The sequence below is a fragment of the Scatophagus argus genome, chromosome 15 (assembly GCF_020382885.2).
Source record: "Scatophagus argus isolate fScaArg1 chromosome 15, fScaArg1.pri, whole genome shotgun sequence".
Classification (NCBI taxonomy): Eukaryota; Metazoa; Chordata; class Actinopteri; family Scatophagidae; genus Scatophagus; species Scatophagus argus.
In genome coordinates, this window is record NC_058507.1 from 2755614 (window position 1) to 2781057 (window position 25444).

Below are 25444 nucleotides of genomic sequence, written 5' to 3' on the forward strand. Positions count from 1 at the left end.
ATTGTTTCATGTTTGCATTGTTGCTGAACTAGCCTCACTGCAGATATTCACCCAAAACAGTAGTAGTGGTGCCTTGACATGCAAGAGAAAATGTGAGTCCTTGTGATCCTTGTGATCATGCTTGTTAACACTGATTGCCCAGAGGAAAATAAGTTTAAAACTTCTTAAAGAAAATAAAAATATTGTAATATCGTTCTAATTGAAATAACTCCCACAATGCATCCTTTATGTCCGTATCACATTGATTGCACATGCAGGTATTGTAATACTGGCGCAGACGTAGCTACAGCATATGAAGGAGTTCCCCTACAAACAGCTGAGATTACTGAGGGATTGCACCATCTCCCTGTGCTGCTGCGCGCCGCTGCCTGCCGCTGTCAAACGGCCCAAAACAACGCAGTACTACAGCGTAAATGGGTGAAGCGTCTGGCAAATTCAGATACATTCACATGTGTTAATCTCTTAATTCGGCTAATACGAAATAATATGCTTTGTATATAGACGATTTATGTTGAAAATTATTATTATTAGTGGTATATATTGTCACTCTATCCCCAAAACATCACACTGATATTCTTGACGCCCCTAAATATCAAATGGTTCGCTCCGTTGCTATGCTATCTTGTGTAGACATTCTCCAGGGTGATGGATAAGATGTAGTTAATCGGCCTCAAAATACATAGACGTTGTTCGGTGAAAAACGCAAATAGTGTGAACCTTTAAGGTATCATTCACAATGGCCGGTATTAGGAGAGTTAACGGAAAATTATCGGGAATCAACCCAGCTGTCAGGTAACGTTAATGTCGAAATGTGTTTACTGAAAACGCTTCAGCGGTGCTGTCAAGCTAACATGGCTAATGTTAGCACGAGCCGCAGTTATCGTTGATTAACGTTAACAGTAACGGTAATAACGGCAGCGCGGGGTCTAGCCAGCCGTACGATACATTATCAGTGTTAATTAGCTTTTTGAGCAACACGGAAATTTAGGCTATAAACACGCAGTTCAAGAAATTCCCCTGACCTCAGCTAAGATTATTTTGTTGTTATAACCAACAGCTAACGCACGTCATAATACACAACTAATGCACATCTTAATGAACCCTGTAAAATCCATGGAAAGTACTGCATTCCCATAAGCAAACAAATTAAAATCGTAAAATTTTGACTGACATAGTTCAGCATGGCCCTCATTGTCGCACAACTGATTGATTATTTCCTTCGCTGAAACAGTATCAAAATTGTGTAATTATATGTAAGAGCTATGATGGCATATTTACTGATGAGGTGTTGTTTAAAACGAAACGACATGTTGAACTCTTTGAGAACAACAAGTAACTTGGCTTTTCTATTGGAATTTTTCTTTATCAAACTGTTGGTTTCAGGTTTAAGAATTTTAACATTCTTTTAGCTCCAGTTGATAACTATTATGATTATAAATGTATTTATTTTCATCTTTTCAGTTGCTGTCGCTTGCGTCAGGTTCAGTCTCTGCTCTGTGACGGTGGCACTGCCACTCCTGATGGCATCCTGTGCTCTCTTGGTACGTAAAGTTGCAAGGTTTTTCATCTTTAATCTTTATTTCTATATGGCCAACGGATTTTGATGGCATTTTTGTGTTTCTTAGGCATTGACAGCAGATATAATGATGGGTGCACTGAGCTGGCGAAATACCTGTTCTATGGGCTGTATGGAAGAAATCAGCTGAACCTGGAACATGTCCTCGAGGAATTTCCTGAAGAAATGTTCGATGGTTAGTTTTTCCAGTTGTTATTCACTGGATTTTTCAGTGGATTAAGTGGACCTGCCTTACTCTTTATTTACTCGTTACTCGCCTGCTTTTCAGATGTAATCTTGCTTATCAAGGCGGAGTGTGTTCATCTGTACTGCAATCCTGTGAACTACAGTTACCTGTTGCCCTACGTGTCCCACTGGAGGAACCTGCATCTCTACTGCATGACTGAGGCAGAGGTGAAAAAGCCCTCTTCTTCCCCTACAGACCTTTCCTTCTTGTTAATTACAGTTCCTGTATGCTTATGATTGCAGAAGAAACCTTATCGAGAGTGTTGAGGCATGTTGACTGACCATATGGGTGCAGTCTTAACCCTTGCAGGTTGCTGTTAAGCTTTTTCAAGCAAGACAAGTTTAGTTTTGTAGCCAGACAAGTTAAGTGCGTGTGCTTTATGTGAGAGGGAAATGCGTTTTCTTTCTTAGATAATTTTAACATGTTGCATCTTGTCTGCATTGAACTACATTAATGTGCTGCTTTCACTGACACAATGTGTTCCAGTTTTTTTACCAATGAACCTCCATTTGTGCACAGTTGGCTGTGCCTCTAAGAGCTGTTATTTGGCTCTTAATGATTGTCAGGTCTGTTTAATTGCTGAAAATTCTAAATCAGACCTTTTGTAGCATTGTTTGTAATTCTGCTTGTTATTCCGTAGATTAAATGCTTTTCTAAGTGGTTTGTCATTGTTCCACTTCCACTCATAGTATGAAGATGAAGAAGCAGCGGAGGAATTCAAAATCTCCAGTTTTGTCACAATGGTGCAGGACTGCTATCGTATTGGAGTACCTTACAGCTCCCAGGGTACATATCATCACATTTTATTCTCCACATTGATTCATTACACGCCTTAAAGAGATAGAGGGCTTAAAGGACACATTAGCATGGCATAACATCTCAGTAAGACAGAATTAGGGCTGGGTATTGGTATGCAGTACTCTTCAGGAGTCAACCAAAATAACCCAATACCATGTAGTGCCTGAATTTCTCCAGTCACCTGCAGTCAATCCTTTTAGTACCACATCTTGAGACAAGACTGTTTGTATAGTTTTGCTCACAGCCAATCACTGTAAGCGGTCTTAGATTTAATGTAATGAGTGATTGGCCCACTACCTCAGCAGCTTCAGCCGATACAGTCTGTGGTGTGGTGAACCTCGGTGAGCATGGTATATCTGATGGAGTTTGCACTTCAGTGGTGACTTTTTATGCAACTAAATGCTCCTTTCATTCACAATATATCAGATAAAGTTCTCTGGTAGTCTAACTGGTGGTATAACTTTAGAGGTACTGGTACCACATTTTTTTAAAAATGATACCCAGCCCTAATCAGGATACAATGTAGATTTTTTTTTTTGTTTGTTTCAGTTACTTGACACTGTGTGTTTCCAGTATAATTACACCAAATGTTCCTTTAGGACACATGCAGAGGTTTGATATGTTTATGGTGGAAAAGTGGCCCCTAATTCAAGCATTTGCCCTGGAGGGCATCGGTGGAGGAAGCTTTTTTACCATGAAATACAAGGTACCTTCCAACCTCAGCTCCTCAGATTAGAAATATATGTATGTATGTATATTTGTTTGGCTCTGAAGTGTGGCAACAGTATTTATAGCACTACATTGTACTTGTCTGTCGTTTTTCCAGCTAATGGACATGAGTGAGAAGCTATGGCAGGTTTACAACAGACTCGACCCCGTGTCTCTGGATTACGTCTTCACAGAGGTAACACCGAGCTTCTTTTTTATCAGCTCTTTGGACTTTGGGTCATGTTGCATTCACCCACAAGGTCCACCTGTCACATTTGGACCTCCTTCTAAAATGTCCTTGTCCTCAAAACTCTGTGTAGTTATCAAGAATGATCACATATATATATATATATTTTAAATCAGCATTAATTAATTTAATCTAAGGAAGAGTTGATCTCTTTGTCTGTAAAGGTTACAGCAGCTAAAATGACTGTTTTAGTAACTCATAAGTGACATTAATATCTTTTGGCTGATCAAAAATCATATTTAGTATGTGAAGGTGTGAATATGTTTATTCAGTATGAAATGTACTTGGTGTTGTATTGTTTTAGGACTTGGTTAACTTTGAGAAGCAGTGGAGTAGTTTTTTCTCCAGCATGGATCTGGAGAGCCACCTCTCCATCTTGGAACTTTCTGAAGCACAGGCAGGAGAGGTACGTTTACTTTTACACATTTCTGCAAAAAGCAGAACAATGTCAACGATGATTTAGAATCATGTTGTTATAACTCAAGGAATTACTGTAATCAGATTGTTAGACAAATCATTGTCTAAAAAGCAAATGTGTTTTTTTGTCACAAAATAAGGTATTAAACACATTTTTGGATAATATGAAGGGAAGATTAATAACATTGAATGAGCAATCGGCTGTGAGTTTGCTGTTTTATTTGCAAAAAAAAGTAGATAGAATTTTTTAAATTTTCACTTTTTTGGGTTAAATTTCACTATACATTTTGTTATTTGTGAAAACACAGTACTGTATGAGAGTGCATGAAGGATCACAAGTCAGCATCAATGCAGCCTCAGTAGAGGGCACTGAAGTCCACTTCCTCTTCCTGCAAACTGAGGGGGTTGATCTCAGTGTCTGCTTGAAGGACTTTGTGTAGTTTGCAAGAAATGTAAAGATTATTTTCAGATCACATTGTTCAGCTTCGAGTCTGCATAAGGTGTCTTCTCATCAATCCACAGGCATTCCGTACTTATTACTCTCATGGACTGATTTCAAGCAACATCACAGATAGAAGGTATTCCTCACATTCAACAGTGTCTGCATTCTGAAATGACGGTCATCTGTAGTCTTGTAGTTTGTAGCACAAAGAAATACTATTTCCTCATCAAATGTTTCTTTATTTCAGTAAAAGTCAGCAGCCCTTTGTGTTGTTTGGGAAACATTCCTCCTCAGAGGATTTGGAGAGTTATTCCTTCAACTTTCCCTCAGAGAGTCATCAGGTCCGCAACACGGGTCCTCAGGGCTCTACAGCCAGACACATGGTGGGTCAGCGGTCTTCGTCTAAAATAGAAAACCGCATGATGTGAAAAAATGACTTAACTATAACTATAGGATCACTGTCAATTGGCTGGGTACCTGCCAACGTGATTAGCAGAGCAGAAAACCTGCCACTGTGAAATCGGATGCCATTTTTCTGTTATGTGAAGTTAATGCTTCATGAATCACACGGCTGGAGTTACAGAGTAGAACTGACCATCAGCACCACCTGGTGGAGTGATTTCACACAAACAAGTGTTCAGAGATGCAGATGCAGAGTCCTAAATAAATCATTTGAACATCTTTTGTCAGGAAAGAAGTAATCTCTGATCCCCCGTCTTCTGTAAATATGAGATTTAGGTCATTTTGCACCACTTTTGTCTCTGTCATTTATGAACGGGAAACATGCCATGATTGCATCTTTAGGAAGAAACTTCTTTCTCCTTTAGATTCTGCAGTGTGTAGCTCCCAAAGGACCTCTGGCCTGCTCTCGAACATACTTCTTTGGGACCACCCACACTCCATACCTTGGTGAGGTTTTACTCTATGAATACTTTTACACATTTCAGGGGTAACCCTGCTACAGAGCACAGTTTATTAGCCCGGGGCTTAAAGCAGTGCTGACTAACCTTCTGTCAGAACTGCTTGTGCCAAATGCTGGCTTAGCTGAGAACCACTCATTTGTATTCTCAGTATAGAATTTGTATAAAAGTTTTTTTCCATCTTTCTACAGGAAATCAGAACACAGAGCAAAAGACAGAAATCTTGTAAGTGATTTAATTTTCTATCTCATAATTCAGTTTTTTTATGGTCATTGTTAAATGTTATATTACCTGAGAACTTTTTAAATCTTTAGTGTTAACAATGACCTTAACCCTAAAAATCCCCGTCAGGTCACAGAATATTGTGTATCACCAAAAACAGCACAGTAGCTGTTGTTTTACACAACAAAAACAGACTGTTAAAGCCACCTTCCTGTTATATGTTAGCTAAAGTTGCTAGCATTAGCCAATGGCATAGTATTCCTCAACTACTGGTGGAAAGTAACTGGATACATTCACTGAAGTACAGTATTCATACTTGACAAACAGCATTTCTGTTTTCTGCAACTTTATACCTTTGCTCCACTGCATCTCAGTTTTAAACTTTGTACTCTATTACATTTATCCAGCCAAATTCATTACTAGTTTCACTGCACATACAGATTGAGACGTGAGTCCATTTGCACACTTGTTTCATCATCACAAAGCCTGGAGCCATTCAGCAACTGAGAGTTCCACGATTTGTCTCCGTTCTGAAATGAGCCATGATGAGTACAGTGCTGAATGTTGTAGGATGTCTGCATGAAAGTTTTGAATGTCGTTGTTTTGTTTTGTTTTTTCAGACTTTTGTCTCAGATTTATTCAGCTGCTGTCCAAGCAGTCCTTTCAGGTATCAAATGCTACTCATGTACCACCAGTACTACCAAGGTAAGAAAAAAAAGCACCCATTTTAATGTTCCCTTTCAGCATGTACTGAAGCATGTACAGCTGCTCATTAAACAATGTTCATTGTTACAGGCTAAGGACGTAGCAGAGAACACCTTTCTAGTGGCTTTGGACTCCCTGAATTTAAGTCAGTACCGCAGTTCTCTCAGGTACAGATTGATTTATGTTTTTTCACTGTTGTCCACAGTATGAGACTTTCAGCCAAGCGTGAAATAAAATGTATTGTTTGACTTGGTTTGATTCTGTGTTTCTGCCCTCAGGTCCAAATGTGAATTTAACATTCAAGCAGTGAATAATCAAGGAAGGTGTGTGTTTACTAGTACTTATTGGTCATTTGCAAGTGTTTGTATCTGCTGACGCAGCTCCTTGAGATTTTCGTTGTGTTATTTAGACAGCACACCCTGAAACCTTTTTTGAAACCTTTTATGATATGTGTCATATCTGACATGAAGGCTATGTTGTTTTATTTTCAGGATCATTCCTCTGACTGATGAAGAAAGCCGTTATGTCATAAAAACAGTACGTTAGAGAATAATAATGTAATTTTGAGAACACTATGTTCTTCTGAAAACCTATTATTTTTCATCATGACTAATTGTTCTTTTCTTCTAAGGCCTCCATGACTGTCCACGACATCCCAGACCTGCAGTGGGACAGGGGGACTCTGGGCTCTGTGGTCTTCTCTGAATCCTTCTTGGAGTCAAGCATCAACATTCAACAGAAAGGTATTATATTGATTAGATTAAGTCTAATTAGAATAGATGGCTGATTGATTCCACAAAGGAAATTTGATTTACACACTAAGCAGGACAGATCCACAGGTCATGGTTAGCAGAAAAAGGTAAAAGCTATTTTGAAACAACAGAGCAGTAGTCTAAAAATAGCCTATTTCCTGCCCTGAGAATCATATTTGTGATTCACCTTGTCATGTTTGCCAGGCTTTGACTTCTTTGTGCCTAATTTAAAAAAGTCTTTTTCCTCTCCTGCAGATGGCACTGTGTCCTCAGACAGCTGCTACAGCATCCTGACTACAACTGTGCCTCGCTATGCCTGTTGGATGGTGCGTTTGGGGCTGAAAATCATTTCCACATTATTGAATGTATAGAATGATTGGATACACACTGATGTGCTTAGCTTAGATTTTTTTTATACTTAGAGTTTACTAAAAGCTAACATGTTTTCATCCTTTTCAAAATTGTTTTAAAATTCCTATAATCTCTCTGTTTGTAGATGGAATCTGATGTCAAGCAATCTGAACAAGCCCAGCATCTCGCTAAGGTAAGTTATGAATCCACTGCAATGTCTGAATACATGATTATGAATGTATGAATGACTTGCAGCGTTTGTGTTAAGCAGAACGAGGAAGGCACTTGTCTGGGAACTGCTCTGACTGTAGCAGATGCTGCGTATGTGTTCTCCAGCAGCCAACTCTCCACACCTGAAGAAGGTGACACTCTCCATTGGCTGCTTTAAACTCTCCATTTTTAACATTCCTACCATGTAGCTGATATTCACTGCAGTGTAATCACTGATTCCTAGATTTCCAACTTAGCCTTGAATTAGTTATTAAAGTCAGTCAAATCAAATTTACACCACCCTGTGAATAAACTGTTAAAACTGATGCACAGTATTTAATTTCTATTTAAATGTGACAGAAGATGTAAGTTATTTTTGTATATTCTACCCAGAGTTGGACATTATGCGACAAAGTGCTGCAGTTCTGCATAGTTTTAATTTTTCCTCATATGTCCATTCTAGGGAAAATCATTTTCTTCTCAGAAGGACTCCTGTTTATTCATTCTCAATATGGAAGCTTTACTGTGTCCAAGGATCACATCAGCACCGTCAAGTTCTATGATCCGGTAATATTTGCAGTTTTACCACGTCATGTGTCATGATATTTTCATTTTACTCAATCCATTGCCGACCAGTTTGTATATGATTTGTTTGTCCTCACATTGGCAGGACTCCAGCGCTGTGGCGTCTCTCTTTGTGGAGTATGAGAGCAGCCTGCTCCCCCACCTCCCATTCCCCCTGCACAGCTCTGACCAGTGTCTGGTCTTTGCTCTTCAGCCCAGGTCAAAGAGCCACAGGGCATTTTATTCCAAGGTCAGACATGTAGCCAGTGGGTTTTAGAGTGAAGATACACATGTGCATATCTGAGTGTGACCGATTCAGTCGCACATTATGTCTGTGTAACATTAATCTAAGGATTTCCTAAGTGCTCTAAATAACATAGTAACAACAAAAATTCATAGTTGTTTCATTTTATTCAGTGTTCTTAAGAGTTTTCCTACAACATAATGCTGTTGTGTCATGTTGTAGGAGTGAGCGTACTTGGTTTGAAGCATAGGATTTGGTTTTGAGTCAGTTCATGTAGGTCCATTACTGTAGAACTGAAAACTGCTACAACTGCTACTCCTGTGAACCTTTCCTGTCCTGGTTTCAGGTTTTGTCAGTGTGGAAAAACTCTGAATCTGGACTCACTCTGCAATTGGTGAACCAAGAGCAGCTGACCTGGAACCAGAAGAACATGTAAGATTAATCTCATCTCTTTTACAACTCAAGATAAGTTGACTATTACCATCTCATTTGATCCAATAAAATCAGTTAATGCAAATCAAACCGAATACACAGAGGTTTTTGACAAATTGGGGCACAGTTATATATGATATATATAGAGATTTTTTTTTAGACCCGGCCCTTCCTCACCATATCACACAACAAGCTGTCTGATACATATTATAACCACTGAAACATTTTCTGTGATTCTGTTAAATAACAAAGTCTTTGAGATGTTATGTAAAGTAGATAATTAAGCTTTCCTCTTACCCTGACTCTGCTCTCAGGCACACCAGACTGCAGAAGCTGCATGACAGTCAGGAGCCTCCCGTGGCCAAACGCAGAGGCAGCCTGAAGACTTCATACTCCCAGCTGCCAGAGCAGGACATGTTAGTACACACTCAGTTGGACTGAACAAGTAATAAAACTCAAAGCAGTTGTTAAGCCCGTGTCTCTGCATACAGTGCGTTGATCATCGGTGTCCGTCCACACTTGAAGGTCTTCCTTGCTGAGAGAAATTTATGAGATAAAGCTTCATTATCTGAGCCAAAATAAACAGTGCATGCATTTTCTTTCCTGCCATTATAGCTAAAACAAAGAAGGCTACATGCAAGGATAACTCCACCTTTTGGCAGCTTCTGGGTCCTTCCTAAATCTGTCATCTGGTATAATTAAGCATCAAGCCTTTTTAAGCATATAGTCCCAAAATTGTGTGCAGTGCTTATAAAAATGAGTTGTGGTCTTTTGCACACTTTTTCACCTTCAGTCTCATTTTCTAAGTGGTCTGTTCCAGCAGAGGTAAAAACAGATGTTTCTGTTTTTATATAATTGTGTGCTGTTGGAGTACAGATACCAGTAATGAGAATTAAAGATGTGGTTGTTGGAAGGAAATTTGAAGTCTTTGCTGTAAAATTGCTGGACCTGTTCATGTTTATTTGTCCATTGCCTTGCAAATGCATGCTAAGTCCCAAAATACACTTGTCTCTAATCTGGTCATGCCACTGAGGTGTGACCCAATTGTGCTTACTGATTGTTGTTTTCTGGTTGATGCCAGGTTTCTTCAGCACTTTGCTCTGAGTAGTATTGGCCAGGAGCCCATTCTGTACGACCACCTGGGGGTGCTCTTTCCCTCTGCAGAGCTGAGGAATACAGCTAGCAGTCAGCCTGACAAGGTGAGCGTATTGACTAAGGTGCAGAGGATTGTCCTCATTTGAAAATGTACGTCAAATGTACCCTAAGTGTAACTAACGCTGTTCAAATGTGATTTCAATGCGTGAAAAGGTTGTCATTACGATCATCACTGGATTGCCGGGGAGCCATAAGAAGAGACTGTGTGACTTTCTGGTCCGATTAAACAGTGAACATGAAAGGTGAAAGCAATTAATCCAACAATGTTTGCTTGGTTTGCATTTTGTTTTGAACAAGAGCAACAGCAACAATGATTATAATATTATTCTGTAGATGGGTGGTGTACAGTTCTGGCCCTGACAGCTGTGACAGCTTCTCAGCCTCTCACCTGCAGCAGTATTTGTCCAGCTTCCTAGAGAGCCAGCGAGGCCCAAGAGGCAAACCCCGTCTGTTAGTGCTCTCACCCGGGTAAGAACGCTCGCTGATCAGCTTGAAACAGCTCAGAACTGTCCAATAGAGCTGAGCTGAGCTAAACAGAAGCATTGCAAAAAATAGAGCAAAGTGCAAGTCATTCATCATTCACTCCTCAGTACTAATCAGCTCACCCTCAGACATAAAACAGATCTTAGACTCTGTCCCTTTAGTGTGTTGGAGTATTTACATGTGTCATCAATGTGTGTACAGATACACAGATGTTCTGGATGTGGTCCAAGCTGTGCTTTTCCACCCTGACCCAGTTATCCAAGCGTGTTTCACCATCGGTGCTGTAACTGCCTGTGTGGACCCTCTTGCTTCCTGTATGGAGCACAGGTGAAAGTTTTTTTTTCTCCAGTAGATGAGGTCTTAACACTGCTGCTGTTAAAAGGAAGCACAATACAAGCTTCGGTTGCCTTTTAATGCAGTGAACGTCAGGCAAATTCATGCCCATAACACCAGTCTACATCTGTTTCTGAGTTCCCATTTAATAAAACCCCACAATGTCACATTGAAGTAAATTGATGGGATTTCCAAACAGGGAGGAAAAAACTTTTTTTTCGCACACTGGAAACTCGTTGAAGTATGATGGATGGATCAAACAAAGATATCAGTGTATAATTCAAGGAGTCTTACACTGTACAGGTAGAGGAAAAGGTTCTGCTTCGTACGAATGTGATCAGATTCTCAGCAGCATCTTGAAGGATATTTCCCCAGAAACTCTCTCCAATGAGTAGAAAATGTTCACCACCTGTAGGTGTGAATCGTGGCTCAGAGTTTGCTGCCTGCTCCAGAGAACGCCAGTTCAGTCAGCCAGGATTCACAGCAGTTACAATGGATTCGGTGACCCAGTTTCACTACAACAAAACTACTCCAGTCACTGCTGCAGCACAGTCTGGCATTCGGCTATCTGTCTGTATGCTCAGTATGTTTCAGAAACAAACATTTTGCCAAAAATAGCTTTTATTTGGACCTAGCACAGTTAGCTGCTTACATTTTACATACTTCATACCTCTTTTGATAACACAACAAAAAAGAAAAAAAACACCCAGGGTACACAAAATAAGATTTTTTTCCCCTCTTTTTTTTTATTAAGAACCTGCACACAAGGCTGGTACAGAAAAAGTCACTGAATACATAAATATCTATACTACCAACAAAGTCAGCTGTGTATTTATCCATTCTTTGGCCTGTTTTACAACGTTCTATTTTTGAGTAACATATGATCAGGCCAGATGATGACAGACAGGGCCAGATGTTAATAAACAGTTGAAGTGCTGCAGGTTTCCAGGATGAGGTCGAAGCAGGGTCCCTTTCACAGAAAGGATCAGTCCTACTTTTAATCTCACTCTCCTTTTGTTACAGGCTTTAGACGTAGCTTACAGAGCTTCTCACTGTCGTAGACTGACTGAGCTGCTCCACACAATATGACATACCACTCCGGTTAATAGGCTGTTTTCCACTGCACAGTCAAGCTGGGATGGCAGTGATGCTTACTTACAGATGAAGCCAGTCAAAGGGGTCTAATTTTTACTGGAGCCGCTGCTGCCCTCTTTCTTCTCCAGAAGTTAACTAATTAAATAGATAGCTAGATAGATACTTTATTGATCCCAAGGGAAATTCAAGATTAGTTGAACTATAAAAACAGGATTCTGCACACTATCATTCACGAGCACGAAAGCCTGTATGCAGGATTTGGAAAATTCCCACAGTCTTGATGATTGCCTGGTGAGCTCAACTTTATTAATAAATCTGAGATGTGTTTTGGATCCTGTGCTATAAACATGTTGTGATGACCCTCCAGTCAAACTCTGACACGCCCCACTTGGCAGAGCAGTGGAAAAATGTGTTATAAGAGGTTTAGTTAGTAATGTGGTTAGCACTGACTTTTCCATTTGAAGCATCTTCAGCAAGTCCCCTGTCACTGTCTGTTGCCACAGGTTGTGTGGAGGTCTGGGGGGGCCTACTGTGGCGCTAAGTGGGTGTGGTTAGCCCAGCTTAGGCCTGACCCGCCTGTCAACCCCCCCAGCATAGCCCTCTAATCCCCCAGGTCCACATGCGCGACCATCACACCATCCACAGTGACGGTCATCAGTCAGTCATGATCCATTCTTTGTGATGAATGTAGACAGTTCATTACATCAGAACAGGAAAGATAAATGCCTTTCAAATTGCTGATGCCCCAGCCTGCAGGCTCCCTAAGAGCTGCAAGTGGGGGGTCTGTGGTATACGGAGGCTGACTTGGCTCAGAGCAGTTACTCAGAAAGTGACGTATAACACTGATCGATTTGAAAACTCAGGATAAATTATGTTAAGATTAAATAAGATTACAGAAAGCTTTTACATTGGTCAGTTGCCAGTCACAGTCATGATGTCATCCTATGAAAAAAGCTCCAGGATTGATAGCTGCATTGCTAGCCAAGGGCCATAACATGGAATTAGCCTGTTTATTGCTGTACAACTTTGGCAAGCTCCCATTAGTCATTAAGAGTTATTGTTAGTGATGATATTGTGAATTGTTAAAACTGTTAACCAAATAAAACACAGCAGTTCTATATGTGTTACTCAGCTACAAAAGTCCTATTTTCAACATAATCTATACACAGTGCTGCAGTTACCTTCTCGGTCAAACTAAATTTGCATTCGACTGATGGCTGGCAGTCATTTCTCTCCCTGTGTAAATATACTGTATATTTTACTTCTTATTTTATGTCTCTTGTGTGTCACTTTAGGTTTGCTTTCCCAAAGCTGCTGGAGCAGTGCAGCCAAGGTAGGTCCTGTCTGACATACTGATCTACCCTCCAGTTTCCCAACAGCAAGGTACATTGAGGATAAACTTGCTTTATGGAATACTGAGGAAACTCTATATTTATATTCATTGATATTGATTTTTGCAGAAGTATAGTGCTCTTTTGGAAGTCGTTCAACATAGCCACTCCAAACATAAGTCATGCTGTCAGATTGTACAATATAACCATTAAAGGTCAAGAAATGCATGATTTTTGTCCAAGTCAGAGTTGTAGTTATACATGTATAACAAAAATAATGGTCATATTTTCACAGTGAAGTAAAATAGCAACAGAAGATTCAACACAACCACCCACTGAGGATGAGCAACAATTATTTGTTGTTAGCTTTTTTGATTGTGCCTTCCTCTGTCTTTGAAAAATGTGAAATTGGAACGTCCTGTCCACTCATTCTACAAATATAGAGGTCCCTGGGCGGCAAGGTGATGCAGTGGTTAGCACTGTCGCCTCATAGCAAGAGGGTTCCAGGTTCAAATCCCTGTCTGGGCCCTTCTATGTGGAGTTTGCATGTTCTTCCTGTTTCTGCGTGGGTTTTCTTTGGGTTCTCTGGCTTCCTCCCACAATCCCAAAAACATGCACATTAGATTAATTGGCTACTCTACGTTGCCCCTAGGTGTGAGTGTGAGTGTGAGCGTGTGGTTGTCCGTCTTTGTGTGAAGGACACATTTAAATATTACACATCCCAGGAACATTTCCATTGAGACAACAATTAATTGAAATAGTATGGAAATCTCAGTATAGCCAAGTACAACATCTGAATCACAAGAGCTGCAAGTGTTTGCAAAGGTAAAACGTGTCTCCGAGTACCATTGTAAACTCAGCATTGTGGTGCTACAGAGGTGCTCCCAGCCTCCAAGTCATATTCCCTTCAGATGTAAGGGCACATGCATGTTTGGTATAGACCTCAGCAAAAATCACATCTGCATCATTTTTATATTTTTGTCAGTGAATGAAATGCCCATCGTTTCATTGTTCACGGTGGTCAGAACATCACCCATTATTCCGTTATTCTCCACTGCTATTGTAGGAGCATGACAGCATGTTTTGTGTTGCTGAAGGTTTTAGAGCCTGAAGGGCCGACCCACGATGGGTTCAGCACCCCATTGCCCCAACCATCACTTCATGTTCGGGAGCACACATTTCTTATTCTGTCTTGTGTTCTGAAGTGACACACTGGAGATTTGAAGACATTGAAGATTTTACTGCCGTCGTCTGCACCATCTTTGTTAGTAGAGCAAGAAAAGTCCCGATTTGGGCAGCAAGGAGAAAGTCTGGCTAGGTGGAGCTGAGATGGGGCGAATTACAGAAATACTTATTATGCCTTTTATATCTTCACAGTCATTTAATGGAATTCAAATGTCAGTTTCCCTAAAAATCCAGCCTGCAGGTAGTGCCAGTAATGCCAATAAATCAAGCTTTGTGTGAAATATGGTATTTTTGCAGTGGACTCACAGATGGTTTTGTATTTTGAGGAAAGTGAGATGGTTTTTCCTGGAATTCACATTCTCTTTCTGTGCCTGGTTTCATGTCAGGTATTGTGAGTACAGTGGTGTTCACCGGGCTGACAGCAGAGCAGAAGCACCCTCTCATGCAGCATGTTCAGCAGTTGGTACGCTCTGCCAACCCCACCGCAGCCTTCATACTGGCAGAGAGAGGAGCTGTCACCAGGTGGGCGCCCACAGAATTGTGATCAATGCCACAAACAGTCGTTTAACTCCTTTTATCTTTGCCTGAAATATTCACTCCAGACTACCTTTTATTGTGCTTTTTGAGTCTATGTCTGAATCTATTGGGTCAGAGCTCAGCTCTGGTAGCACAGTAATGTGACATGAAAATTCCCAAAAGAATATTTCATTTTTATAATTAATTAAATCAATTATGGTTAAAGGATATTTTTATTAGTCATTATGTGATCATATTTTCATATTAAATTTAATTATCATATTTATACAATCCAAGTGTTACGTGCTCATTCAGATTTTTTTTTTTTTTTTTTTTTAATCAGGAATGAAGATGTAAATCTGATATTTTCCGATAGCAGCTTCAATGAGCCACAGATGCTGCGAGCACGTTATGTCCTCTATCCTGGATGGTAAGACCCACATCCTATGTTCCACTTCGCTGGTTGTGACCCCGTTGTGTCCTCCCATGTCCACGCTCGACCTTTTGGCTGCTGAGCGATAGACTGGCTGTGATTCCTGCCTTGGTACACCTCAGTCCTGCCCCGCTGCCCTCCCTGTGGTTTAATTGCCACTCTGCTGCGGCGGTGGGGGTATTGGCTGCTGATTACTGTAAAGCCCCTCAGGGCATCTTGTGTTCTATCACCAGCTGCCTCCTGGCAGCACAGTAACAAGCTGTTGGCCATGCAGTTGCCACGTACACAGAGGGGGTCTCCTTCCCTTTGGAACTGCTCCAGCCAGTCTTCATGCCACAGTGGTCAGCCTAATATGAACCTCTGCTTAATCCTCCTGTCAGATCATACACTGGATATCTGATTTACCCATCGTCAAGCTTTGTTTTGTGTTTGTGTTCTATTTAAGTGTGTTTGAGATGCTTCTTACAAGTCCTTAACATTTTGACCAAGGAAGGAATCTTTTTCATCAGCTGATGGGAGGATCAGTATTTACAGATTTATCGTCCACTTTCACAGTGCTAACAGCAAAGCACATACAGTGGCCTCTTTCCTGTGGGCAGCTGGTAGAGTAAACAACTTTGCAAAGACAAAATGTAGCACAAACATTTGGCTTGCTCTCGACTAAACTTTCTCACCATTTGTGCAATGTGCACGTGTTCTGTGTTTCAGGTGCAAAGGACGCTTCTTGTGTGGTTCTGGGTCTCTGGTCGTCGCCCAGCACCGCGTGGCTTTCAGCCGCCCCCTCGAGAGGCCTTTTTTTGTCACCCGCTGTAAAGGTGAGATGGAAAGGAATTCTCTGCCCTTTTTTGGCTGTTACACATGACAGAAGCTCCAGATATGAGCTGGCAGGGTTTGAAGACCATTACATAAGCAGTCTTTCCCTCCAAATATGGAGACAGTTGAGGTCTCAGAGTAATTGTTTTTTGGTTGCTGTAAAATAATCTTTATTCCCAAAGGATGCACTTAAGACGTTTTGTCAACAACTTCTTTTTCAGGAAAGTTTTAATTAATATTGTTAAATCGTATAATTTGTTTCACAGTGCTAATTGCTAAAACTCTCGTATTTTTTCTGTAGCATTAAAGTCATCACTAAGGCTGAGCCCCTTCCACGGAAATGTGTACAATGTTTGGGGAAAAGTTCTGTTTTCTGGTAGGAAATCATTTTATATTTTGTCCTGTAAAAAAATGCATTGGGAATTTTGCCAATTTTTGAACTTTTCATGTTAGATTTTGAATTCAAGATAAACATTACTAAACAAATGTGACTTCTTTCCTTGGTAAATACCTGCATTTGCATTTCCCAGTTTTGGGAATTATTAGAGAAAATGTTGCCTTCAAGGCAGTCGAGAAGCTCCTGACGGTAGGAATATTGCTCGGTTGTTGCTCTGGTGTCTGGTGCTTAGAATTCAGCTCATAGTCCACCGATTTGCTTTCCTCCACATAGTTTTCTCACTCTTTTCATTTGAGGACGTGCATGAGGAGAGAGTGCAGGTGCCTGCGAGGAGATGTGCAGAGAGCGTGCAGATATTTGTAGAGAGCTGGGAATAAACGAAAGTGTGGAACGAGTGTTGAGGCTGTACTGTATGATCCTTATCCTAATGCTCACATTCCCTTAGTGCGTGTTCCAGTCACTGTCTTTCGGGCAGTGTATCATTTACATCACTTTGTATTTAGTTGTCTTGCTTTGTTTTTAACTTTTGTATGTAGCTGTTGCACTTTCAGTACATATTTTACATTAAGTTAGGACATGTTCTATCTTAATTTTTTGCCACACACATGAGTGCCAGTGAGTGAGCAATAGAGCCTTTTTGGGAACAAAGAGGTTGTCTGGATGTTATTACATTAACACCCCACCAACACCATGCTGTTACCATATGAAGCTGCTCAGGCAGGTGTTTCTCGAGGTGTGAACTGTGTGTTCTCCTTCATCTCTGGAACCTCCAGACTCAGAGCAGCTGATGGAGGTGAGCTACAACACAGTGAGTGGAAACCTGAGCATTGTCCCACAGCAGACAAGTGACCCTCTGGTCCCGGGCCCCAAAGAGACTGACACGTCCTGCTTCCTGATCTTTGACGGTGTTGGCCTTACTGAGGACGGACTGAAGGACTGGCTCAGACTGTGTGCCAAGCAGGTAGACATTTAGATATCCCAGGTGTTTTTGATGGTATAGTTAACACCGAGAGTCATGGACTGATCTGTTGTAATGGGTAAAGTAAAAGGAAATAAAGTGTTAAAGGCTGTTTTTCTGTGTTGTGTTTACAGAGGCAGAAGAAGAAGCTGAGGAAGACTAAAAATACCCTTTCAGCTCTAGAAATCAAGCACATACATGTGAGTGTGTTTATAATTCTAGTTTCATATATTGTATTTTTATGTTTGCCTGTGGTGTCATTTTGTGTGGACAGAACTGCATTAAATCTACTCTGCAGCGTCGACTGGGAGCAATGTTTTTATGAGCTAGCACCTGCTCTGTTTGTGCCCATATTGAATTACTTGCATGCACGCAATGCACACATGCACATGTGGATGGTTTCCCGCTTGGTGGCTCTTTGAAGTTTATCAGTGTGCAGTGTGAGACAGAGTAGAAGAAGAAGAGGACCTCTAACTGATGTAAACATTGGTGTAAATAATGCAGCTTTGACAATATTTAAAAAAAACAAGTTGCTTTGCGAACGTGTGACATAGATTTATGTTCTGTGACAGCCAATGTGAACATAATTATGCTTGTTAATAAGAAATCTCCGCAGGCTGCCTTTATGTTTGTTGTCTGTAAATGCCACAGCAAAAGCGAAAGGGAGTATGAAATCTTTGATGTTAGGTACAAGCCTCACCAGACCAACCAGTGTTCTCTGGTGCTTTTCTGTTTGTTTGTTTGTTTGTTTGGAGATTTTTCCCATTTTCTAAGAATGCTTTGTTCTGGATCGGGAACTGTTATTGATGTGGCCCTTTCAGTCACTAACCTTGTCTGAACTTTGCTTCTGTTTAGATCACCAGGCACTTGGATCCACTACCACCAGGCTACTTCTACAATGGTCATCAATATGTTGACATCTTTGGAGAAAAAAGGAATCTCCATCCCAGTATCCTTTTCTTGACAGTTATTTTCTGTTGTAGAACCAAAACTACATTGAATGATTACTCATACTGTACTGAAAAATTTTAATATTTCAAAGCCAAAAACAACAATTAACCCTGTGCACTTAGAGCAGAAGAAGCTTCTGTACATCTGCTTATAAAGTACATAGCAAATAGAAAATCTGCGCAGCTAAATATAAATATAGCAAATATTTATAGCTAAATATAAATATAGAAAATAAAAATATAAATAAAGTAGCGATCCTGAGTCATTATGCAGGCCTGCTTGCATCCACATTGTTGTTTGTGGTGACTGTGCTGTTGTTTCCCTTTCATTGCTGTTACTGCAGACATGGAAGAGTTTATTAAAGAGTACATCGCTGAGGCTAACAAAGAGATCGAGCTTTTCAACCGTCAGCTGGATCTGCAGGGACAGCCCGACCTGTTTGATCCGTGATGGAGTCTGTCTGTATGTCCACTGCCTCCATCTGTCTTATTCAACACGAAGGGAACCGCTGTGGGAGGGACAGGGAGGGCACAGGGGTTATAAACTGATCACTCCACTAGAATGGTGGATGTGTGCTTCCACCACATGCATCTGCAGAAACCACTGTTGTACATTCATTATCTAGGTGCTATGTCACTTTATTTCCTAATTAGTTGGCATGAAAAGGTTGAGTGCAGGTGAGCTTTTAAACAGTGACATCACCGTCAAAAGCCAGATAACGCCATGGCGTCGCTGTTTGCCTTCCTGCTGCAACACCACTAAAAGCACAGTTAGCACTTTGGCGAGTTATGTATCATATTTATCAAATAATAGGCAAACTGCTGTGGCCACTTGTGTTAACTCAAATGAAGACATGTTTGTAAAGAGATGAGAGTCACAACTGCAGATGAATCTGAAGCATAACGCAACACGATTCCATCTTTAAACCAATGTGATTACTCCACTAAGCCTGCAAGCTATGAGACTTTCACAATTGAAGGGAATTTCCAACCCGCACACGCCTACAGCTTGTGCGTTTCTGTTTATCACAGTTGGCAAATTAATGCCTCTATTTCTGGACAGGCATGGATAGCCGTGTGATTCTGGTGGGCTCCCTGGTGGGGTTTCTCAAGAATCGCTCCTCCTCTGTTGTCACCCTATCCGTAGCCCACCTGTTATCTTGTCTGCGTGCCACGCTGCAGCAGAGGGAGCGCTTGGCCATAGAGCTGTAAACATTGGACAGCCTGTTGGCTGCAGACAACTGATGAATGATGCCATTAATCACATAGATAATCGCCATCCCAGTGCTTTATTTTAAGGCTCCTCAAGTGAATCTAATGAAAGTGCAGTAAAGTGGTGTTGTAGTTATAAGGCCATCGAGACGCTTATTGAGTCATTGGGGTCCCATGTCCACTGGAAACGTCTCCATGATGCACTGTATTCTGTTCATTATAAAGCTGCTAGTTAACCATGAGAGACCAGATGGACACAAGAGGTCAAGCCAAGCCTCACAGCAGCCAGGTGTGGGTCACTCGTTTCACCATTTTGGTCAAAATGTTCCTGATTGTTGCAGCTGTTAAAAGTGTGCATATTCCCATGTTTTTTTTTTTTTAATTGTTTGGGTCTGATTTTGGGTAGGACACGGGCAAAACGATGTAATGTGGGAAAACCTCGATTCAGTTTACTGTTTGGTTAGGTTTGGGTAAACATGAGTAGAGCCTTCAGTGATAAATGATGTAAGGCTTTGTATTAGTGGTGTGATGTTGCAGAGATTCAGACTTCATGTCCTCTTCAAATTGGTGGTTCTGCTACTGTTTGCTCTGCGATAGTGTCACACTAATGTTCTATGCATGTCTTCCTCTTATCAGGGTTCTTACACAGGCTTTGAAATTCTGTAGCTTCAAGGGAAACGTGTTTGATAAGCTGTCAGTACTTTTTGTGGAAATGACAGTGTTTGTTGTCATTTGTACTGCTGCAAATTTGGGTAGTTTGAGACCCACTTACATTGTAACCTAATGAACAAGATTGTAGAAGTAAAAGCGTGCTAAATACGTGGAATTTGGAAGTTGAAAATGTGTAGGAACCCTGCTAGATTCTCTGGAGATTTGATGGCTTTCATTCATGTTGGGGTCAGCAGTGTGCCACGCAGACTGACTAATAATCTTTGGCTTGGATTTATCTTGACATTTAAATGCACACAAAAGTGTGCACCAACTGCTGCTACTGCAATGGTACGATATATTACTTTGTGCACCGAAAAAAACGCCTGTATTCAGTAACAAGTACTGTGAGATTTTTACCATGCCGTGTAAAAGAGGATAATCTATAATTTAATAAATCTAATCCATTAGCAGAGGAGGGAAATGCTATCTGGTGAGGTGAACACTTGTTAGATATCTTTAGATCAGCAGCGACCGTGTCTGTCTGTCAGTGCTGTCAGCAGCCAGTAAAATTGAACGAATCAATAACTTGGTTTTCAGCTGGCAAACGCGCTGAGAGCGATAACATAGTTAGCAAGTTATTTTCCCTCAGATGACCCACGGGTGTCTGCGCGGATTCAAATAATCCTGACACTGCTGGCCCCATCCGTCCACTCAGTAGAGTCCAGTTTGATCTGAACAAGCCATACCTTCTAATGCTAGATGTGCCACTGTCTTTTAGATGAATAGGTTCATAGCAAATAACATAGCAATGACGTATGCCTCTAACTCGTATTACCCTGGTATGTTCCGGCCAACAGAGGAGGGGTTTACATGGAGAAAAGCTTTTCCCTGTGTTACTCATCCTATAACTCCTCTCTTACAGTCCTTCTCTTTTACTGTATAAAAGAAGTGCAATTGTACCTTGTGTTTTTATATATTCCACTTACAGAACCCTCCGATAACTCTTTAAGAACAAAGTTGAGCAAACAAATGAGCTGCTAAATTCTCAGTCTCTCACAGCTTGCATTCTGTGGTCTGCTCGCTTCCAGCTTTGAGTGCTTGTAGTTCATGTAACATCAGAAAGGGTCTTAACAACAAGTGATGGGTTTTGTGCCCGCTTGAAAAATAAAGCGTTACCTCCACGTACAAATGAATGATAGAACAAACAGATTACGGTACTTTTTAAGTGGAGCAGGATAATATGGAACACAAATCCTTTGTTGACAAAATGATAACTCTTGTTTAAGCTGGATTCTCTGCTCAGCATTTCAGAGATGCACTCAAAGCCGTCTGTTTCGAGCAACAGTTTCTGTCACTCTGCGGTTATGTAATACTGCAGAGAGTTTCCTTGATTGACAGTGAAACAGTCGGGAGGCTGATGTACGGGAGACTGAAGGTGCCACAACTTTGAAAGCTGCTGCACATGTCAAAGAGCAGAGAAACTGAAACAATAATTGGCCAAGCGATCGTAGGTAGTCCTTAAAGAGTTGAGGGTTGTGTAAGATGTTTGTGATATTTAAATCAAATTAACACTCGCGCACACACACACACACACAGACACGACCACTATTACTAAGTCTACACTATTTTGCATGTTTTGAGATGTCATGTGAATATGATACCACATATATACTGACAAAATTGCCTTTCACCAAACTGGTACAACAAAGAGAAAATACTCACATTTATTTTACATATCTGCTAAGAATTTGAATTACCTCGAAACAACAAAATAGTATTTTTATAAGACAGTGAATTGAGTGCTCTTGATGCAAGCAGAACGTCTCCTCTCGCACAAGCTACAAAAAGCAAAAGCAGATGCAATTCTTTTTTTGTAGAAAAAACAACTGGAAGAGAATCTGATTGGTTGTGAGATGTCAGGTTTCTCTGATCCAGCAGTGCCTTGGCTACAGCTAAGAAAAGCAGAGATTAAAGCTGCATTCAGAGCTCCATCCCTCTCTCTGTGACGGAGGGAGGGGGTGTTGTCAGGCGAGGATCCGTCCTTCAACAGTGTTGGTGAAAGGAATCCATGGAGTCGTTCTTTAAAGCAATGTGTATTTACTAAGCCAGAGGGTAAAGTAGGCGAGGTCACACAGGGGGCGGCCGCTGGAGGGCTCGGGACAATTCAGGTATCCTTGCAAACTAACCAAAAAGGTGTTAGAATACGGGCTGGGTACCACAGCACAGTACAGTTCTTGTACTTCAAATTTATTTCTGTTCAAGGTGGTGCATTTTTTTTGGTGACTTATCACACAAGTGGCCGAACAGATTCGTTTACAGTGCATACATTAGAAGGAAAACTGCATATTCCTTTAAAATCAATAACAACATATATAAAAAAATACAGGAAATAGAAATGTTTAGCTTTGTTTTCTACGCCCAGCCCTAGTTGGGACACAAAGCCTTTGTTAGGTTTTGTGTCAGAGTATGGACACAAAAAATGAGGATTAAGTTTGTGACTAAAGTTGGGTGACCCCTCCTTATTGCACACTGGGGGCCCAAAGAGCCCTCCACAGGCCTCTCAGTGCGACCGCTACGCAGCTCTCTGGCAGTCTGAGCACCCGGGTGTCTTCATCCTGTGTGTGGAGGCTAGCCGTTTTGTAGCTGAAGTTATAGGACAAAAACAAAGTTTGGTGTTAAATTGGGTTTATACTTTGGGGGGAATGTAATATTCTCATACTGCAATGGGATAACGCAGTGTGAGAGGATTACTTTTGTTCTTTTTTAGTGTTGAAGATTGGCTCCAATATTGAAAAGGGCCAACAGTGTGCAATGTGAGCACTTCTTGAAGAAGTCGATATTTTTATGCCATTTTTGTGCTGATTGGAGAAAGGCAGATTGGAAATGAATTTTTAACTGTCCAAATACTCCTCAGGCCTCGGGGGGCTGTTGATGCTAATTGTTTGGGCTGTTCTGTCCTGTCCAGGTTAAAAGGGAATCGCAGGCTCTTGTCCCCACAATCCTCACAGACAGCGAGAAAAATTTGCTCAGGTATGCTTACTATTTCCATACCTGAGATTACATATTTGTCCTATCACACCGAGGTGTTACAGAAGAAGATGGGGGTGAAATTGTGGTTAATATCTGCTGTCTGTAGCCACATTCCAGCTGTCGAAGAACAGTTGTGATTCAAGTTGGGAGGAGTTTTGTGTTGTGATGGCAGGATTTGATTTTTTTTTTTTTTTTTTGGGGGGGGGGGGGGGGGGGGGGGGCTGTCTACAGGCCATCCAAAGTAAAAGGAAAAGAATGACTTATATAAATAACTTATTGTCTCTATTGTAATGAGAAGAAACAAAACTTCAAAAGTGCCAAAGTGACCTCCACATTAACTTTCAATGGTGTTCACAAGTTGTGAGTGAAACTGAAATGCATTTGCACAAAACTACTGTAACTTCTGTTTTTTTCCTGTGACTGACGCATTTATAATCTAATTGTTGTTTTTATTGCACTACGTAATCCATTAAATATTTATATGGTTGATCTGTTTTTACTGTTTGCCACTCAGTGCCACATTTAGCTGTTTTAAAAGGCCTACATTCTGTTGTGCTTTGATTGTGTGATAAGTGTTTTCCCTCTCACATGGCAGCAGTCACACATGCAGCCGGTTGCCAGTTCAGCATAGTAGTGGATTTGTCCCTTGGTGAGACAACATGAATTCACCCTGTGCATCCTGACCTCGTATCAGCATGGTGGTGAGCTCTGTTATTGGGATTGGGAGAGCCAGACTAAAGAGAAACCGTCTGCATAGTGTGTGTTTGGAAAAAACAAAAAAAACAGATAGTGTGTGGGTGTGTGTGTGGGTGTGTGCGTGTGCGTGCGTGTGTTTCGTGGCTCAGCCATTAACACAATTCGTTAAAGACAAATGGCAGCTGAAATAGTGCTGAGAGAATGTGAGGAATCCCGCCCTACATAACACAGTTTTAGCACTCCATTTCCTCATGCTGTGTGTGTGTGTGTTTCAGAAGTACAGAAGATAGAGTCTGTGTGTGTGTGTGTGTGTGTCCTTGTATTGTTGCCAGGCAGATACAGTCCTCCACATGGCTAACCTCTGACATCAGCGTTTCCTCGCCTCTCTCCTGCCACCACCACGCCGCCAGTTTCTCCCCAGCGACTCAAGGCAAGACCCCCCACCCAGATACACTTAGCACACTTAAAACACACACTTAGCATATCACTTCCACCATTAACCGCCCGTTCTTTCCTCCCCACCCTCACTATTGTTGTATTTATACTGTGGCAGTAAGCTCAGGCTATTTGTGGGCTATTATGACGGCCACATGTAAACACTCATCACTCTCACTGGCGTCTGCCAAAGCCTGCTGAGTGGACCCAGGTCACCGCAACAATACTGCACTGTACTGTGCTGGATTTGTTCGCTTTTACTGAGCTGGATTGTTGGGGTAGTTATTATCTTAAAGCAAAACTATTAAGGCGGTCGTATGTTTTGGTGGGATGGAAAAGGAAAGTGTCCCCAGCCTTGATCCCAGCTTCATCTGTCCCCTGGGATTGACTGACTTTTTGGAACAAGTTTGAATTCGTGTTGTTAACCATGACATGCAGTCAGTTGCCAGTTTCTTATGTAACCACAGCCCTGCAATAAATCCTGCATCCATGATGGTGGTAATGTTCAATTTGTGTTGGATTGGTTCTGGCGACTGCAGTCTGCAGGGGCTGATTTCATTGCAGTAGACTGACAGGTGTTTCTACTTTGTCCACCCCATTAACATAAACTACAACAACAATAAGAACTTAATACAACAACAACATGACGTGAAAATTAGATGTAATAGTCTGGAGTTGGCAGGACTTCACAATAAGGCTTGCCTGCTTACCTTGTTATTTTACTTGTGAGGAAATGGCAGCAGTTAAAGATACTAATGAGGTGAAGGACAAGCCAGCATTAAATTGTCCTGCAAACAGGGTCTTGGTTGGTTGGTGTGACATGTTGTGGGTGAAGATCGGAGATTAAAGAGATGAGATTAAACATTAAAAGTAACTATTGGTTTTTAGTCAAACAATTTGTATAGGTGACAAGGAAAAATGGACTTCAGGAAGTAGATTTCTGATCCACTTACTCAG

General features: G+C 41.1%; 1 protein-coding gene across 3 annotated transcripts; it reads left to right on the top strand.

Annotated features, from left to right (window-relative positions):
* The first annotated feature begins 593 nt into the window (after positions 1-593).
* On the top strand, positions 594-25307 carry dnaaf9 (dynein axonemal assembly factor 9). 3 transcript variants are annotated; one of them, XR_006845342.1, is made up of 39 exons: positions 594-792; positions 1462-1541; positions 1626-1751; positions 1845-1969; positions 2492-2588; positions 3200-3306; positions 3427-3504; positions 3860-3961; positions 4495-4550; positions 4662-4797; positions 5242-5323; positions 5526-5559; positions 6177-6261; positions 6352-6428; positions 6540-6584; positions 6753-6798; positions 6893-7004; positions 7269-7339; positions 7510-7557; positions 7636-7726; positions 8038-8141; positions 8245-8388; positions 8729-8814; positions 9129-9230; positions 9896-10013; positions 10123-10211; positions 10303-10437; positions 10654-10779; positions 13176-13213; positions 14783-14918; positions 15256-15342; positions 16054-16160; positions 16460-16534; positions 17329-17516; positions 17648-17713; positions 18369-18462; positions 18808-18926; positions 23952-24057; positions 24385-25307. XR_006845342.1 is itself a non-coding variant. In XM_046412159.1 (38 exons), exons 1-37 carry the CDS (start codon positions 737-739, stop codon positions 18912-18914), a joined length of 3456 nt encoding a protein of 1151 aa, XP_046268115.1. In that variant the 5' UTR covers positions 594-736; the 3' UTR covers positions 18915-18926; positions 23952-24079. The 3 variants fall into 3 exon arrangements, 2 of the variants coding, with proteins under 2 accessions (XP_046268115.1, XP_046268113.1); XM_046412159.1 differs by lacking the exon at positions 24385-25307 and having other exon boundaries at positions 23952-24079; XM_046412157.1 differs by lacking the exons at positions 23952-24057; positions 24385-25307 and having other exon boundaries at positions 595-792; positions 18808-21285.
* Positions 25308-25444: the final 137 nt, after the last annotated feature.